General features: G+C 27.2%; 1 protein-coding gene across 1 annotated transcript; it reads left to right on the top strand.

The window, feature by feature from the left end:
- The first annotated feature begins 6,587 nt into the window (after positions 1–6,587).
- LOC132952794 (protein spaetzle-like) lies at positions 6,588–13,564 on the top strand. Its single transcript, XM_061025229.1, has 7 exons — positions 6,588–6,650; positions 9,680–9,804; positions 11,561–11,758; positions 11,834–11,909; positions 11,979–12,042; positions 13,212–13,332; positions 13,387–13,564. Exons 1-7 carry the CDS (start codon positions 6,588–6,590, stop codon positions 13,562–13,564), a joined length of 825 nt encoding a protein of 274 aa, XP_060881212.1.
- Positions 13,565–20,876: the final 7,312 nt, after the last annotated feature.

The raw sequence follows: 20,876 nt of genomic DNA on the forward strand, positions 1-20,876 counted from the left end.
GTGATCGGTGTTTTCCATACAACTCCTATACTATTGAAACTATTATATTAATCTGTAGCTTTTAATTTCGGCAAGTGTTTATTTACGACAGAGTGCGTAAACGATTATAACTGTTATGACGAATAAAATTAAATTGTGAATAATAGATCACTCGTAGAAGTATTTGGTATAACCTATTAAAAAAAATTGGAAAAATGTTAAATAGTGTCGTCACAAAATGGGAATATAAAAATACACTTTCCCACCCCTCCAACAAATAAAATTGAAAATCGGGCAATGTGGTGACATTCAAGAAAGTATTTCGATGGTTAGAAGCATACTTTTAGATATTTAGTGCATATAAATCCATATTTTTTTTTAACTTTTTAAGGCATATTTCAATGAATATTTTGCCAATTTTGAGTGCATAAATGCATGCTTATTTAGGCATTTTTTAAGGTATGAACTTACAAGCCCTGATTATTAATGATAAACCAAAAAAAAAAAAAACTCAATATTCACTTGGATTTTTTTGAACATAATATGTTTTATTTGTTTCAAACAATGAACAAAACGTTTAAGATAATTTGAATTCGTATTTTAAACATGTTCAAAACAAGTTGTTTCATAACAGCCCTGATAAATCCAATTTATAAATGAAATTATTATAATTACTGTACCGTACTCAGAGGTTTATTTGATAACATATTATGCCATTATGCCCCTTTTTTCAAACGATTATAAATTCTGTCAAAAATTAGTTCTATCTAATTGGTAATCTTCATAAATCGTAGGCTGTGAAATACATTTTAGGTTACGGACCGTAAGTCAAATCTACTATCCTGATTTTTTATAAAAACGAATGTACACATTACCATTGATTTAACTACCTAGTTACCTTTGTTTATTACCAGTGGTAATACAATGTTGTAGAAACATATTTAATACAACAGCCATTTAAATCAATAAATTAGAATACCTATGCCATTATAATTATGTTATTTATGTAAGTAGATTTTTATTTTTATTTTTATTTAGATTACCTATATTATTAGGTAAAATATTGATACAGGTATAAGTAATCCATATAATTACTATATAGGTATCGATATATTATTATCGATATTTTAATATTATTATTATTATTTCTTTATTTACGGAAAGAGCAGCCTCATTTACAAAATATTTTTTTCATAATATATCTTTGTGTATTTCTATAAATTATGAAAGGTTTGCATTAAAAACTAATGTTAGTGAATGACATTAAAATTCATTTTTTTTTTTATAGGAGAACAGTTATTATAAACATCTAAACATTTAAAAATATACACATATAGTACACAATTTTAAACCATACTTTACAAATAACTAAAATAAATTGAATTCTGTAGTATTTCCGTGGTCATCAATATATTTGCAGGTAAAGAACGTAAATAATTTTTACAAGTATTATTAATTAAAAAACAATTTCTTGTAGATTTTTTATTAATTGTTCTAACAAATATGAACAATCTATGGTACCTATTGTTAATACTTTATGTAAAAATATATAGTGTAGGTAATCTCTTTTAGATTCTGAGCAAAGCGATTGATTTTACAATGATGTGTGATTATTTTTATTATTTTTATTTTTATAAAATGTTCGCAAGTAAAAAAACTTGAAACTGTTAAAAAAAAGTTCAGCGTAAATCCATAATAGTTTTGTATGAGCGTCTGAAGTTTGAATTTTGACAAAATAATATAATGATAGAATACTTTAGAAGTTTTAAGTATCGAAGAATTTTATTTTTAAATTACAACACAAAACTTAAAACGTTATTCTTCGTTTAAATGTCCATTTCCGTCCAAATTTAAAATTAAAATAATTTTTTAAAAATAACTGTTTATATATTTTTTAGAGTTTTTGAACAAAATCAACTACTTTCGTGGACCTTGCTTTAAATTTTCAATTCTTAGCTTTAAAAATTGAACACTTTACAAATTCTTAACTGCAAAATAATTTTAGATTCTGAGCGAAGCGATAAATGTATTAATTTTACAATGATTTTTGTTGTTTTTTTTTTTATGTTTGTCATCATCTTTAGGACAGTAAAAGTGTTTGGATTTTCTTCAACAGTAACTTTTATGATAGGAAAGTGAATCTAGTTGGTACTTTGAGTGGTTGAAAGTAAAAATGTCCTAGTAGTTTTCAAAAGCGACAAGAAAAACAAAAGAAAAATTAAGGACAAACGGGAATTTTTACGCAAAATCTGTTTTTGAGAAAATCGATTTTGGTTTTTGGTGCAACTCTAAAACAAATGACCGCAGGGACATAAAATTTTGACTGAATGTTTATATTAGCATTTTATATGCACCATAAAATTTTGAAAATAATTTGACTCTTTTTAGGCTGTGTACGGACATTGTCAGTGTTAAATTTTTTTAGTTTTTTTTTCTATAAAAATCAATAAAATGTTATTTGTTGGGTAAAAAAGCATGAAAATTTAATATAAGGCTCCTGATATATCGTTCTAATAGCAGTTGAAAAATATTAAAAATACATAGGCACAATTTTTTTGTATATGCATTTAAAGTTCAAATTTTGACAAAATTTATCAAATTTATAATTTAATAATTATTTTGTAGTTAAAAATGTATAAAATGTTCAACTTTTATAGCTATGGATTGAAAATTTAAAACAAGGTGCCGCGTAAATAAGTAAATATATAAATTACTTTATTCACAATAATATCTAATATCATCAAATATACTTAGTAATATCATAGGCTGACTGACCGTTTTCGCTCAGAATCGTTTTTCTTATACAATGATATTATATCATTGAATTAAAATTTAACACCATCCATTACAGTGACCCACTTGTAACCTACTGTACAGCAGAGGGACATCCACTTTTTTTTATTAATATTCATAACAAAATGTTCGCTCGGTCAAAAAACTTGAAACTGTTAAAAAAAAAGTTCAGTTTAAATCCATAATAGTTTTGTATGAGCGTCTGAAGTTTGAATTTTGACAAAATAATATAATGACATACTTAAGAAGTATGAAGATATGCAAACTTATGAAACATCTTGTATCAAATTTTAAAATATTAGATTTAAAAGAAAAATGTTTATGAATTTGAAACTCAAAATAAGTTGAATATTAACGTGATTTTTACGCATTTTGTCAAGATTTAATTGTCATAAAAAACTATTGTGGGTTTACGCTCAACTTTTTTTAATTTTCACTAACAACAACATACGATGAACTTGTATTACTTTTTCAAATTAGGGAATTTTAAATTTTGACCTCTCCAACTAGATTCATTTTCCTACCGGAAAAGATACTGAAGTTGTAATTCAAAGCATTATTTCAACTACTTATCGTGTATATAGATATGAACAAAAAAAAAACCCACACATATGATTGTAAAATCAACACTTTCATAGCTCCACTCAGAATCTAAAACTATTTATTTAGATTAATATTTTATTGAAACGCATTTTAGTTAGAAATGCTTATCGAAGTGCTCAAAAAATTCGGAAGTAATCTAAGTCGAATCCGTACATTATAAGTCATTATCAACCATTATAGTTTTATTTTAATTATAATTAATACTCAGCTACCAAATATATTTTAATTTAATAAAAACTGCACAATACAAATAAAAAATACTGTCGGTATGAGCTTTTGTAATTATACATTAATCACTTTGTATTATATATCATGAAATATTAATAATAGTATAATTGATGACCATGTTAAACATATTTTTAGATAATATATAGTATGATATAGTATAGTATGATATATATATATTATTATCAAATTTAAAATTTAATAATTATTTTGTATTTAAAAATTTATAAAATGTTCAACTTTTGTAGCTAAGGATTGAAAATTTAAAACAAGGTGTCACGTAAATAAGTAAATATATAAATTACTTTATTCACAATAATATCTAATATCATCAAATATACTTAGTAATATCATAGGCTGACTGGCCGTTTTCGCTCAGAATCGTTTTTCTTATACAATGATATAATATTATTGAATTCAAATTTAACACCATCCATTACAGTGACCCACTTGTAACCTACTGTACAGCAGAGCGACTTCCGCTTACCCACCTTCTTAATAATACTTTTTATTTCTTAGAACATTTTTTTTTATTTAATTATTCTAGATTAAAGTAAGTTATAATAAATCATTATATTCAGTAGGTATGTCGTTGGCGGTCTATTTTGAATTCGAAAGACAAATAACGGAAAAAAGGGATTTGGACTGCTTCGAGAGTTGTACAAATTTTATCAGAATGCCAAATAAGGGAGGCATATTATCTGACAAATGCAAAATATAAAAATCTTAAAGAATCGTATTTGTTAAAATTTGAACATGTACGCGATATGAAACCAAAATTTAAGAATGCTTTATTTGTTATTTTTTCAATATGACTGTTGAAACTTTGTTTAGAGTCAAAAGTGATAGCCGAGTAGACAAATTAATTAACTGATTTTATAGAAACGTTATTTAGTTAATAATCATAATTAGTACTAGATTTTTTAATATTGAATGTTAATTCCTACTTTGCATTTTCTGGTATTAAAACACAGCCCATTTAAATTACACCAATTATTTTATATTTGTTAAATGTTCTTGTAAATTTATACAATCATGAATCTTTAATATGATCTCATCATATATATCTTTAAATTAATATCATCAATTCATATTACCTATGTATAATTCAAGTTCGAAAAACACAAATAATGATAAATTGTGAAGCAATACGAAATTGTTTTGTTCTCAATATAATTAATGATAAATGTATTCCCAATTCAAAACGATTGTTAATTATAAATTTGTTATGATTGGAAAGTTACTGTTTAATATTTTTTTAAAGAAAAAAGAATTATTTTTACCAAGAGTTCGTAGCTCATATAGAATTTCGGAGAATATAATTTGGTACGGTTGATAACATTTTATTTATTGTAAAAAAAATATTTAAAAAAGCACCATTATACAAGTGCATTTGACGCACCCTTACCTCCAGAACCAATCATAACTCGTTGGGGTAACCTGGATAACAATTTTATTCCCATAAAAATATATATTTTATAAAAAAAATAAGTGCGTTTTATACCGTATATTTGCGCTTTTTTTTTAGTGCATTCGTATGCACATACTTCGTCGTTTTTTACCACATAAAGATCCAAGCCCTGAATAATAAATATTCAACTGCGTAATGCGATTTACCCATGCATATCAGCTGTAAGGATATCTACGTGTAGTCACTTGTTCGGATCCTGGAACCCAATGAAATCGTTTGATTAATGCGTACTAGAGGAGCGAGGATATTATTTTCTTTTAACACGCCTCTTGGCTTGGCGTGCACAGTCTGCTCGACATTCCTTATATTTTGTTGTAAGTGTTTACAAAAACGTGAAAGGCGATCGCCAACCTTACGGGATTATAATAAAATAATAATAATAATAATAATATTCAACTGAGCAGTAGGTACCTACCTACGTTTTAACGATTTATCGGCACGCATCGCAGAGTACCATCATATTATAAAGATTACTGCGCTGTAGTATATATAATATATATATGATACACATGTGATGTATATTATAGTTTGGTCTGTACAGATAATATTATATAGACACGTAGGTATAATGTTTTTGAAAAAAATAAATAACAAAACAGGGTCCAAAAGGTCCAGTAACATTTGGCAATACAATATAGGTATTATATCCACAATATAGATATTGAGTGTGTGTGTTTTGTATACCCAGCAGTGTACCCACGTCAAATGTCGAGACGATTAATGAGTTTTGGATTTCCAGAAACGAACAATGATTCTGAACGCTGAATCCGGTTTTAAAAGATTTTACACAGACGATAAAGTATGGCAATAAGTTAATTTATAAACTTTTAAATTTTACTAATTTAACTTGATAACTATAGGAAAAAAATTTAAACATGATCCGGACAAATTTCATGTATTATTTTGTGTTTATGATTTGTTGTTAACACTTAAATAGGTAATTAATGTAATTATACATTTTACAAATATTTCAAAATAATTTTTTTTTACCTACTTTGCATATTGAAAGGGCTACAAAACAATTCAGTAACAATTTAGAAGAACTATATTTAAACGAATCATCGACCTCCAGGTGGACAAGCCATGTTTTACGTCGTTATTTCTCTCCCATATCCTTTACCAACCATAAACCCGTAGATACTATTTGGTACATTTTGCTCTATTATTGTATATCATTATAATATACATACGAACATTAACTCGAATGATCTTAATTGTTATACCTACATGTTTTGAAAATACTCAATAATTGATCAGATAATTAACAGTGACGTTAAATGGATACCGGTACAATAAATTGTTTGTTGCCACTAATGGACGTTTCCACTAATGTCCAACATCACGGCTCCCAATTATTTCACTAGACTAGCGACCATCAGTGTTTAAAAAGTGGTTAAGCAGACTGGTTGTGTGCATACATAATATTAATAATAAAACATAGTATTGTTTACCTGTATCAATTAATAATAATTGTTTATGACTTACATTTCATATTTATTTATTTTTTGATATAAAGATGTATCCAGACAAAATGACCGAATTGCCATGGCTGATGTTTATACTGACTTTCATTAGTACGGTAATGGCAATTTTTTTACGATTTACATTTATTTACTATTTCATTGTTGTAACAATTAACGTTAGTATAATCTGTACAGTAGGTACCTAAGTGTCAGTAAAGGTTTGGACATTACCTTCTTATTGTACAAAAATATATTTGATTCACTTTTAAAAGAATACATTATTAAACTATGAAAGGTAACTTTTCCCTTCATGGAACACTGTAATATACAAATACTGAAATAACTACCTATTATATATTATGATCTTTGTACTTTGTACGCAACTTATTGAATTTTCTATAATTTTATTTTATTTTTATTGCTTTACTTACAATGCTTATAATTGGCATTGTTGTGTTTTTATGTATATATTATCTAAAAATATGTTTAACATGGTCATCAATATTATACTATTATTAATATTTCATGATATATAATACAAAGTGATTAATGTATAATTACAAAAGCTCATACCGACAGTATTTTTTATTTGTATTGTGCAGTTTTTATTAAATTAAAATATATTTGGTAGCTGGGTATTAATTATAATTAAAATATAACTATAATGGTTGATAATGACTTATAATGTACGGATTCGACTTAGATTACTTCCGAATTTTTTGAGCACTTCGATAAGCATTTCTAACTAAAATGCGTTTCAATAAAATATTAATCTAAATAAATAGTTTTAGATTCTGAGTGGAGCTATGAAAGTGTTGATTTTACAATCATATGTGTGGGTTTTTTTTTGTTCATATCTATATACACGATAAGTAGTTGAAATAATGCTTTGAATTTCAACTTCAGTATCTTTTCCGGTAGGAAAATGAATCTAGTTGGAGAGGTCAACATTTAAAATTCCCTAATTTGAAAAAGTAATACAAGTTCATCGTATGTTGTTGTTAGTGAAAATTAAAAAAAGTTGAGCGTAAACCCACAATAGTTTTTTATGACAATTAAATCTTGACAAAATGCGTAAAAATCACGTTAATATTCAACTTATTTTGAGTTTCAAATTCATAAACATTTTTCTTTTAAATCTAATATTTTAAAATTTGATACAAGATGTTTCATAAGTTTGCATATCTTCATACTTCTTAAGTATGCAATTTTATTATTTTGTCAAAATTCAAACTTCAGACGTTCATACAAAACTATTATGGATTTACACTGAACTTTTTTTTAACAGTTTCAAGTTTTTTGACCGAGCGAATATTTTGTTATGAATATTAATAAAAAAAAAGTGGATGTCCCTCTGCTGTACAGTAGGTTACAAGTGGGTCACTGCAATGAATGGTGTTAAATTTGAATTCAATGATATAATATCATTGTATAAGAAAAACGATTCTGAGCGAAAACGGTCAGTCAGCCTATGATATTACTAAGTATTTTTGATGATATTATTTTGAATAAAGTAATTTATATATTTACTTATTTACGTGGCACCTTATTTTAAATTTTCAATCTTTAGCTATAAAAGTTGAACATAATATACATTTTTAACTACAAAATAATTATTAAATTATAAATTTGATAAATTTTGTCAAAATTTGAACTTTAAATGCATATACAAAAAAATTGTACCTATGTATTTTTAATATTTTTCAACTGCTATTAGAACGATATATCAGGAGCCTAATATTAAATTTTCATGCTTTTTTACCCAACAAATAACATTTTATTGATATTTATAGAAAAAAAAACTAAAAAAATTGAAAACCGACAATGTCCGTAAAAGGCTTAAAAAGAGTCAAAATATTTTCAAAATTTCATGGTGTATAGAAAATGCTAATATAAACATTCAGTGAAATTTTCAAGTATCTACAGTCATTCGTTTCTTAATTACAATAAAATCGAGTGAATATCAAATGTTGTAAAAATATAAATTTCAGACGCTTATAAAAATTTAATTTAAGTTTCTTGTAGATATTTTTTTTTTGATAAAGGTAGACAAACTTATGAGTAATCTTATATTACATTTTAAAATCTTAGATTTAAAAAGAAAAATTTTTATGAATTCTCAACTCAAAATAATTTGCTAATTTTCGTGATTTTTCAGTATTTTGTCAAAATTTGAACTTTAAATGTTTATAAATAAAAACTGTGACTAAGGATTTTTAATTTTTTCATCTGCTTTTGAAACAATAACCTAGGAGCCTTTTATTAAATTTTCGAGCTTTTTTACTCAACAGATAAAATTTTATTGATATTTATAGAAAAAAAAACTAAAAAAATTTAAAACTGACAATGTCCGTACACAGCCCAAGAAGAGTCAAATTATTTTCAAAATTTTATCGTGTATAGAAAATGCTAATATAAACATTCAGTCAAAATGTCATGTCCCTACGGTCATTTGTTTTAGAGTTACATTAATAACCAAAATCGATTTTCTCGAAAACAGTTTTTGCGTAAAAATTAATGTTTTTCCTTAATTTTTCTTTTGTTTTTCACGTCGCTTTGGAAAACTACTGGGAAATTTTTACTTTGACCCCCCAATGTACCAACTAGATTCACTTTCCTATCAGAAAAGTTACTGTTGAAGAAAATTGAAGCACTTTTACTGTCCTAAAAGGTGATGACAGACAAAAAAAAAAAAATTAAAAATTAAAAAAAAAAACACACATCATTGTAAAATCAATACATTCATCGCTTCGCTCAGAATCTAAAATTAATAATTGTCAAAAATTGTATATGCCTATACATCGTTCAAAACGAGTTAGAATATTTTGAAAATGTTATGGTGTATAAAAAATGCTTATTTAAACTTTCAATGAAAATTACATGTACAGTAATTTTTTTTAGAGTTATATCAAAAACCAAAATGTATTTACCCGGAGGGAATTTGAGTGAAAAAAGGTCACCTACCTAAATGTGCAAGGCAATTTATATGTCACCTACACTAAATACTACTCTTAATATACTTTAAATTAGTACTTGTATAAATATATTTTTAATTTAAATTATTCTTAAATATCATTTAAATTGTCTTTACTAAACACCTTAGGGAGTGTAAGGGTGTTCTTTTTAAGTAAATTTAATTGTATAGTTTCAGTGGCCTAATTCCCTAGCAGAACACAATCATTTTGTATTATACAATAATTCTCACTGGGAAGAAAATATATGGACTATGGATAATGAAACTACAACCACGACTTATAATGAAGATCAAAAGTAAGTTAACAGATAATTCTTATTTAGGTTTCCTTACTTTATAATAATATAAGTAATATGTATAAAAGTTAAAAAGTATCTAAAATGCAGAATCATTCCAGTATTTCACATATGTAGGTAGGTACATAAAATGCTTAATATCAGTATTAAAATAGTCAGTACTAGTGTTGTACTAAATGTACCTACAGTGAAGATGCAAGAACTTTTACACCAGGTGGATCAGCCTGACCTACATTTCCTTGATGTACATCAAACCATGATACATATCACAGCCCCCAATGTTACACCCAATATTAATAAGGACGCTATTAATTATTGAGATTCAACTTTAATAAAATATAACGACCATATTTTGAATTGTCAGTAAATAGTCAGTATTATAGTTTGTAATATCAATTTCAATATAGCTACTACGAACTCACACAGTAAGCATTCCTTTTAAATTAAACTATATAAATTAAAAAAGGTGGATAAGTGGATGCTGCTCTGCTGTTCAGTAGGTTAAAAGTGGGTCACTGTATAATGGATGGTGTTAAATTTGAATTAAATGTTATAATATCATTGTATACGAAAAACGATTCTAAGCGGTGACGGTTTGTCAGTATGGATATTTCACATTATGTTTAAATTGTTATTACTTATTAATGTAAATTGAAATAATATTAAAAAATTACAACAAAATAACTAAAATTGTTATTCTTTGTTAATATGTTATTATTATTATGTACTGCCTCCAAATTTGAACATAAGACAACTATAAAAAAAACTACGTTGAGATATTTTGGTTACAGAATAACCTACTTACGGGGAACCTTGATCTAAATTTTTAATCCTTGGCTATTAAAGTTGAACATTTTATACATTTTTAAATACAAAATCATTTCTAAATTTGAAATTTGAAAAAAGTTGCTAAAAATTGAACTTAAAATGCTTATATAAAAAAATTCAACTGCCATTTAAGCGATATATCGGGAGTCTTGTATTAAATTTTAATGCTTTTTGGGACAATAAATAAAATTTTATTGATACTATAGAAAGAAAACTAAAAAAATTGAAATTTGAAATTATCCGTAAGCAGCTCAAAACATATCAAAATAATTTGAAAATTTTATCAAGTATAGAAATTGATAAAATAAACATATGATATAAATCTTAAGTGTCTACGGTTACCTATTTGTTTTTGAATTACAACAAAATAAGAAAATCGCTACATGATATATCGAGTGAATATCCAATGTTGTAAAAATTTGAACTTTATACGCTCAAAAAATTTAATTTGATTCTCTTATAGACATTTTTTTTTTTTTGATAAAAATAGATAAGGAATCTTGTATTATATTTTTAAATCTCATATTTAAAAATAAAAATTGTTAGGAATTTCAAAATCAAAATAATATCCAAATTTTCGCGATTTTTACGCCTTTTGTCAAATTTCGAACTTTAAATGCTTATAAAAAAATTATAACTAAATAAAAAAAATACACATCATTGTAAAATCAGTACATTCATCGCTCCACTCAGAATCCAAAAATGTAATGTGTTCCATGTTGCTATAATATTTATAGAGTTATATGTTATTTTTTCAAATATTGGGCTCATAAAAAAAACAAAATATAATATGGAACAAGTGCGAACAACATTTTGTATTTTTATTTCTAGTTCAAACACAGTAAAAACCTAGTAACTATTCATATAAAATGAATTGTTAAATTTCATTGCAAATACACTGATCTTTAAAATTATAATATATTTTTAGAAATGTTCCTGTTCCTAGTATTGAAAATATAAGAGTTATAGTTTCATCAACAGTGAATTTGACAAACTCTTCATCAATTGTTATTCCAACTTTAACTGGTGAGAAAATTAAAATCAATTCATTTATACCTGCACAAAACGCAATTGAGAAATGCAAATTGAATGAAAGTTATTGCATCAAAATTGATAATTATCCAAGGTACCTAAACACCAAATAAAATTACCAACCTAAAAACTAATCTAGCTCAATTTACTTTTTTTTTTTTATTATTAGAGAAGATTTATCATATCTTATTAGAACCAGCAAGTTTGTGTTAAATCCTTATTATGATATAGATGCTATGAATGAGGTATGAACATTATTTCAAATTATGAAATCTATCTAATTTTAAAATTATATAAATGCATTTAAATTTTAGATAAATGATTTTGAAACAAGAATATTAGATGATTCACTTGAATCATTTTGTGAGTCAAAAGTAAGTACCTACCTATCTAATGACATTAATATTATACCCACAGGCCACAGAGTATTATTTTATTATCTTATAAATACAAGTGCGTGCAGTCATACCATTTAAATGCTACATAAATACTTCTAAAAAAATTTCACTTTATAATCCTCAAAAAATTGAAGTTCTAACATGTTTCGTCAATTATTTTCTTATTTTTTACATTATGTAACTATAAGCATAATAGTCGTATTCTAAAGTAGAGCTTCTAATTTAATTTTCCATGGCTTAACACCTTGTTTTAGGTATTATTAGTTGTTATTTTGATGCTTTGGGTTACCACTCCAGTTTTAGGGTCAACAATCAACATAAAATCGTTATGTATTATGGCATGATATATAGATGTTAGAACTTAAATACAATTTCCATTTATCTGAGTATATTGTTTTACCACAGTAGTATAAAATAGACAGTTCTAAATCACATAGCTCCAAAACCGCAGCCAAAGCTTCGCCACCGCCGACACACTGCTTCCCCGCTACTACACAATATCATTCACAACTATAATACCGCTCCCCAACCACTGCACCTCACGTATTTATGTTTAATATACGTATGTATATAACCATATAGGTATATATTCGGATGGGTGACCATCTGGATTCTTAGTAGTAAAAACCTTACCACACTTACACGTGTTTGCTTACATACCGTAACAACCGTAACAACAACTTACCATACCAACCTTAGCAACCACAGTTCATAATCCCTGCAACTAATGGCCATAGGTGCCGGGCATAAGTTCAATAAAAAAAAAAAATAATAATAATAGTGTAGCAAAATGAGTATATTATGTTAATAATTTCATATTGTTGATTGTCATTACCTATTTAGTTTATATATTGTTGTATTGACAACATGATTATTAAGCTCCAGTGATATTTTTGAAAAAAAAGTAACTTCTATTGTATTGAGTTACTTTTTAAACTCAAAAGTAATTGAACTTAACCAAATTAAAAAAAAGTAACTTAAAAATAATTTCGTTACAATTTTTTATAAGGAAGTAATTCAATTACCAAAAATAAGTAACTTCCCCAACACTGGACTTGTATACATTTTGTACTATTATTTTACTATATATTATATTACCGTAAAACTCGTCATTAAATTTGTATTTAACTTGAAATATTTTTTAGACAGAAGTAATATTTCCAGAAGCCGGTCTTACATCAAAAAACGAATGGCGTTATATTATACAAACTCCAGAAATTAATGACAATGGCACTTTCATTAAACAAGGAATTCTAGTGGAGAAATGCATGTAAGTATTAAACTAACAATGTTTCAGATATTAAATTAATTTAATTATTTGTAGTGACACTAGAGTTCCGTGCAAATTTGATGATACATTACCATTAGGATACGTTTCAACATGTATACAAAAATATATCCTCAAAAGATTAATATCCATTGGAGGTTCACATCATTTTTACTATGATTCTTTTAAAATGCCATCTTGTTGTCAGTGTATGTATAGTAGAATTGACTATTAACAAAAAATGGCGGAGATTAAGAAAATCGAAGAATTTTTCATAAACAATCTTCAATCTCAAAAATAATCAAAACAATAAGATATTTAAACAAAAATAAAAGTATACCTATATAATAATATGTTTAATACAATATTAAAATTGTGTACGTTTTATTAAATATATATATATATATTTTTTTTATTTATTTATTTTACCAATAACAGTATTTGTCTACTTATTATAGCCTATGGCTATGTTATGAGTAGGCGTTATAAATAAAATAATTTGACAGAAAAAAACACAATTATATAACAAGATATGATTAACAAATACATACAATTAATTAAAATAAATAGTACATCTGACCTTACAACTAATTTTGCTAATAATGTTGATTATAACAGTTTATGTGAGAGGTTTACAAAGTCGATAGAATTAATGTATTGCTTAAATAATATATAATTGTTATTAAAAGAAAGTAAATTAATTTTTAAAGTAGTACAAATTTTACAAAATACAAACAGAATATAAAATTTATTAAAATTAGTTCTAGGTTTAGGAACAATAATACCAATAGCATTATTGAACCTTGTATAATGATTATGTGTAGATATATCAATAATATTCCTATAATTAAACATAAAAAGGCAAACATTTTTAAAATATAAAACATTTTTAAAACTAAAATGTAAAGATTCAGTTGAGAATACGATGTGAACTGAAATAAAATTAATGTTAAGTTGAAATTTTTTTAAGAAATTAACTTTTATTTCATATCCTCAACATTTTTTTAGAAAAATACAACATAATATGATTTTTTAGTGATAAAAGTGATGATTCAAATACCAAATTATCTTACTATCGTAAATTGTTTTCTTTCTTTAAATTTAAGTATACCAACATTTTTAAAATCATTACAAAAATGCATCCTAAGACAAAAATCTAGACTAAGGCTTTTCATTTCATGTTAGATTTTAGTTTATATTGAAACGACCTAAACATGGCTTGTATGAAACTTTGAATGGAAAAACTTAATTTGCAAAACATGGCTGATACTATTGTATTTCTCAAAACAAAATAATACTTATCATAAATAAAAACAATATTTTATACCATCACTATTGATAAGTAATAATATTATCATTTAAAATAGGCAGTGAAATCATATTTTCTTAGCGGCGTTACCATTCTTTTCTTGAAGAGTAATAATTAATAAATAAATATCCTCACCCAACGGCCTATGTTTCCGCGGGTTACCCAATAACAAAAAAAAATAAATAAATAAATATCATATAATATTATGAGATGTATTATTTATCAAGCACGACAATAATATAAAACCACGTTCTTACAGAACATGTCTGACTTTAGTATTAATCGATAAATATTGCCTATTTTATTTTCTATTGTATCCTTTCTGTTGTAAGGAATTCCGAAACACATACATACCTATCAGGGGCTAGAACCAAACCTAAAAGAACTCAAAACTGTTTCTGCAACCGGAACCTTTAAAATATTAAGAACCGGAACCGGAACCGAAACCTTTATTTTAATAAAGAAAGTACCGGAACCCAACCGGAATTTTTAAATTAAATAGTTTCTTTTAAGTTCAAAAATAGAATAATTTTATTTGTCATAATTTAATGGTATTCATGTTTTGTGTATAAGCTATGTACCTATAATCGTATAAGTTTTTTTATATTTTTCATACTATTAATTAAACCCGCATTCCGGATAGGAATTTAAAACTATTATACTTTTCAGTAGGTACCTATATTATCTGGAATCGGTACCAATATTATTTGGAACCGACACCTTTATTTTTATTTTATCAAAAAACCAGAACCGAACCGGAACAGTGATTTTATTTTTGGAGTACCAGTATCAGGACCGATTCCGATAAATTCAAAAGGTTCCAGTCCTTGATACCTATACGAGTATAACAATATAGTTTAATATCATATAGGTAGCAAAAATATAATAAGTGAAACTGACCGTGCAACAGCCAACCCTCACCGAGTACCTAATTCATTAAAAAATGCTGAACCCATAATTTTACGTGCCAGTTCGGATTGATGATACCTCTGCGTGACTCACCGGCGCCGCATCTTACTATCTTAGGTATATTTTATATGTTTATTGTTTATTGTACACGCGATAAACGTGCCAAGCCGACACCAAAATCGTCTGAGTCACTTTGTGTATTAACTACACCGTTGGCGGGTCGTAGGGTGCACGAAGATGGAATGCGACCGGTTTAAAACACATTACATTTTTATATAATATGTTTATATACCTATAGGCTATAATAGGTATAGCCGCAATGCCACATATTGCTTCAGATATTAAGTCTGCCTTAGTTCTAGAACATCTACGTATACATTTATCTAATATACGACCAGATGGACTAATGTTAACATATTTGTGTCTCTACAGTACAGAATTCCTACATAATTGACTTCAGATTTACTCATGTCCGTATTTGGATGAAGTTTTCAATTTTTAACTATATATTATTTTGATTTTAAATACTTAGCAAAAGTTGAAATATATTAAAATCAATAATATAAATAGTCCACAACCATGACAATTAACTAAAGCTGTTTGATGGATAAACATAAAAAATAAAAAGGGTAATTTGACGATATTTTCATACAATAGCTAATATAATATAATTAACTATTAATTAACAATATGAATAATTATATTATGAACAAATAATAGCTACCAAAACATTAAAACATATAAATAAAAACATTTATTGGCATCTAGTTAAAAATACATTTTCAAAGTATTCAAGTACCTATACTTACATAGTTATTTTACAAATATTTAATTTGAAATTTATTCAAAACTTATATTTTAATATTCAGTAAAAATGTATTTGAAAACAAATATTTAAGTATACCTAGATACATTCAATTTTTTTTATCATTTTCATGTATACATTAATTCTACACCATATTCTTTTGGTATAATTAATTACTCATCTGTTTTCTTTGTTAAATTATTTAAATTTTTTGTTGGGTATAGTAGGTAGTCACAGAGTTACCCAAGACGACAATATTGCCGTAAATATATTATTATACACATTACGCAGTAGTTCAGAAATTCACTAATAATTGTTTTACACTTTTTCATGTTATGTATAAAATGATCATCCTTATATTGTGTATGCGTGTGACAGTGCTGCGTCGGCCTCTTATTTTCGAATTAGAAACTAACCGGAAACCGGCTCCCCATTATCCCTAGGCCAACATGTTTATTATTCGGGTCGTCCATGCGTTCGATCCAGCTACACGTGCACTATAAATTACTTAAATAATGTGCACACGGGACCGTAAAAGTGGTAAAACCGGTTTTGTGTTGCTGATACCCGACGATAATTCAAGAGTTGGCGCCTCTTTGTTGTTACACCCCTCAAGTAAATAATGGAGAAAAAAACTGATCCGGCTCCGGCTGAAGGTCGATTTCCAATTTCTAAAGACCATAGATTGGACCCGTGAATACAGGTACCTACACATATTTTTATACAGCATTTTTAAAAACACCAAAACACGACCTGCCTTATTCCTAATGTAACGAGTCGGCATAAAAATATTGTATTTTTTTACTAAGACGTCGGTGTTACGTGCAATATAACTCGGTTTCAGATAATGTCTACATATCAGGGAAAAAAAATTAAAAAATTAGAAAATAAACTATTGATCATAATTATAATCGACTTGATGATAAACTAGTGCATCTCGTATTCGTGTCCGATGTTTTGACGAAATAGGTAGTGAAATGGATTAAATACAGATATTCAGAGACGTACATAAATATAATTTTAGATTCTTAGCGAAGCGATGAATGTAATGTTTATACAATGAGGTGTGTTTTATTTTTATTTTTTTATTTTTTTTTTGTGTTTGTCATCACCTTTTAGGACAGTAAAAGTGCTTGGATTTTCTTCAACAGTAACTTTTATGATAGGAAAGTGAATCTAGTTGGTACTTTAGGTGGTTGAAAGTGAAAATTTTCAAGTAGTTTTCAAAGCCCCGTGAAAAACAAAAGAAAAATTAAGGAAAAACGGGAATTTTTACGCAAAATCTGTTTTCGAGAAAATCGATTTTGGTTTTTGTTTGACTGAATGTTTATATTAGCATTTTCTATACACCATAACATTTTCAAAATATTTTGACTTATTTTGAGCTGTTAACGGACATTTTCAGTTTCCATTTTTTTTAGTTTTTTTTTTCTATGGATGTCAATAAAACTTTATTTGTTGGGTAAAAAAGCTTGAAAATTTAATACAAGGCTCCTACTATATTGTTACTATGATATATAAAAAATATTAAAAATCCTTAGTCACAGTTTTTATTTATAAGCATTTAAAGTTCAAATCTTGAAAAATACGGAAAAATCACGAAAATTAGCAAATTATTTTGAGTTAAGAATTCATAAAAAATTTTCTTTTTAAATCTATGATTGTGTAAAAAAGCGTTGTAGGAGACAAGAGATACCGTCTACCCCATTAGAATACGTACAAAAAATTTAAATGAAATATTTATTATTAAAATTTGAATTTCATCTTATATTTCAATATTACTAATATTACTAATATATTAATAACAGTGCGTTGGGGAAATTTGAAAGTGAGTAAGGTTTATCGTTATACTAAAAGATGCATCCCGCCGTTCATATTTTTACTTTACTTTATTTCGTGTAGGTATAACCGAATGACGTGTTATTCATTTCTTATACGTATATTTTGTAACAATAGTCGACGGTCGAAATTCCTAAGCATTGTGTTTTCATGGCGACAAGTCTTGGCGTCAAAATTTCACCGCCACGGGTATAACAACAGCTCCTGCAGAGTAGTATACATGGGTACATTTTAAATATATAATAATACTACCTATGTATTTATATATAATATATTATAATACATGTTATACCTTTTACGATTGTTAATATAGACGACGCCGATAAGGTATATGGTATGTTTTTGTATGCAGTGCCGGCGCTAGGGGAGGACAAATGGGCCCCGCGCTTGTTAAAGGGCCCCGCAATTTTTAATTATCATCTTAAGGGGATTCGATACCGTGATTTTCTGTTTTTGTCTAACACACGCGGGACATAGTATTTTAGACGTGTTTTTTGCCAAACATTCAAATTGATCTATTGAAGCGATAAGAATTCTGAAAACAGATTTGAATTCGTCGTCAAGTCTACTTGAAATCGACTTTGCCACATTTTTGATATTATCCCCCAAATTCCAGAAAACGTCATATTAAAAAAGAGTATTTAAACATTTTTGTATTTCAATTTTTGGAGAAGCTAAAATAAAAAAATCAAAATTATGGGAAAGTCGATTTTAAGTAGACTTGATGACAAATTCAAATCTGTTTTCAGAATTCTCATAACTTCATTAGATCAATTGATATGTTTGGCAAAGAATCCGTCTTAAATCCTATGTCGCACGTGTGTTAGACAAAAATAGAAAACCACGGTATGGAATCCCCTTAATACCACGAAACACATTGATATTTTATATTAACAAATTATAAATCTATACATTTATTGACTTATTGTTATATACTACACATGTATAATATTAATATTATTTCTATCATTAGTTATTTAGAAAATTATATCTAAATTTAGCCATAGTACAAAGTAAATCGTTATTGATACGACGAAGGAGTAATATTTTGAGGATACCCGAGTATTGTAGGAGTATACTATAATTAATAATATAAATATTTATTATCTCTAGAGTTATTGTTTTTTCTGTTCTTTGTTTGGAAAAGCTCTCCGAAAACTTTAAATTAAGTTTTTATTTAAGAAATTATTATTACAATTTAGTTTAGGTTTAGTAGGTATAGCTGTATTAAATAAAATGTACCTACTGCGTGCGTATCTAGTGTATCAGGATTAGTTTTAATGTAGTTTATTGTCTACCGCCGCCGCGTACTTAGATATTAAACAATTTTTTATATCATTCAAACATTTTGATGATTTTATTTATTTTTTATTGATGTTTATATAAGTTGTAATTATTAAAATAAATATAAATTATATAAATTAAATATAATAGGCCCCCACAAATTTATTAACTTATAATTTTCAACACATGCATATTATTTTATTATTTGTAAATAATTTTTTGTTAACATATTATAATTAAAAAAAGAATAACTTGGTATTATTATTTTTAATGTTTGAAATTCAAATAAAAACCGCATTAATTTAAAAAAATCCTGATTTAAAAAAAGCTAGAATTTTGCCTTCCTCTGGGTACCTATTACCTATGTCCAGGGCCCCGCAATACCTAGTGCCGGCACTGTTTGTATGAAAACGGCCTGCATGTAGGTAAACTACATATTTTAAACGACAGTCATATTGCAACAGGACGATGGTCCGACCGACGTGCATCCCAGCTGACAACAACCCCCCCTCACGAAACGTATACAAAAGATTGTCGAGGTCAGAATATAATATATATTATTTGTTAGTTGACAGTTGTAACTTGTAAAATTATATACCTACATTAAATATAAGGTCAACGAAAATACGACAATAACAGAGTTTGGGTGTGTGAATTCGATGCTGTCGTTCACGATGAAAAAAATATACCAGGTGGCAGCCGGCAGGTACTACGCACATACTACGCATTGGACTTCTTTTCGTTTTTCCACAATATTTTAACAACGCGATCCTTAACATAATTGTCCATTAACGGCTGATTAATCAAGGGTGGTGGTAAACTCACCCGGGTAGCTCACAGCAGCGAAAAGCATTAATTTGTATTATTGTTTATTAAAAATAATTTTTTTTTTTTTATTGATCCTTAAGCTCGGCATCTATGACCATTAGCTGTTAGTAGGGTTGTATTGTGGTGGTAGTAGGGTTTGAAGTAGTGGGTTTTTACAAGTGAGTGTTTGTGTTTGGCAGAATTTTTGATTAGGCACCCGTAGGTATCTGCCATGCCCGGGTGGGGGATGGCGGCACTTGTTCTCCGGACACCGTGACTTGCCCGAAGAAAAATGCAGCCCGTGACCAAGGAATCGAACCGGCGCCGGCTGCGTCGCAACCAACAATATATCAGAAGCCTTGCATTAAATTTTCACGCTTTTTTACTCAACAAATAAAATTTTATTGATATTTATAGAAAAAAAAACTAAAAAAATTGAGAACTGACAATGTCCGTAAACAACTGAAAATATCCGTAAACAGCTCAAAATAAGTCAAAATATTTGGAAAATGTTATGATGTATAGAAAATGCTAATATAAACATTCAGTCAAAATGTCATGTACCTACGGTCATTTGTTTTAGAGTTACACCAA

Source organism: Metopolophium dirhodum, chromosome 1 (assembly GCF_019925205.1).
Source record: "Metopolophium dirhodum isolate CAU chromosome 1, ASM1992520v1, whole genome shotgun sequence".
NCBI lineage: Eukaryota > Metazoa > Arthropoda > Insecta > Hemiptera > Aphididae > Metopolophium > Metopolophium dirhodum.

What these genes read in the sequence shown, in the direction of transcription:
- LOC132952794 (XM_061025229.1), top strand. Translation starts at nt 6,588, where the DNA reads ATGTATCCAGACAAAATGACCGAATTGCCATGGCTGATGTTTATACTG. An exon ending in TACTGACTTTCATTAGTACG is followed by an intron (nt 6,651 to 9,679) that starts GTAATGGCAATT and finishes TTAATTGTATAG; the next exon opens with TTTCAGTGGCCTAATTCCCT. An exon ending in ATATAGATGCTATGAATGAG is followed by an intron (nt 11,910 to 11,978) that starts GTATGAACATTA and finishes TTTAAATTTTAG; the next exon opens with ATAAATGATTTTGAAACAAG.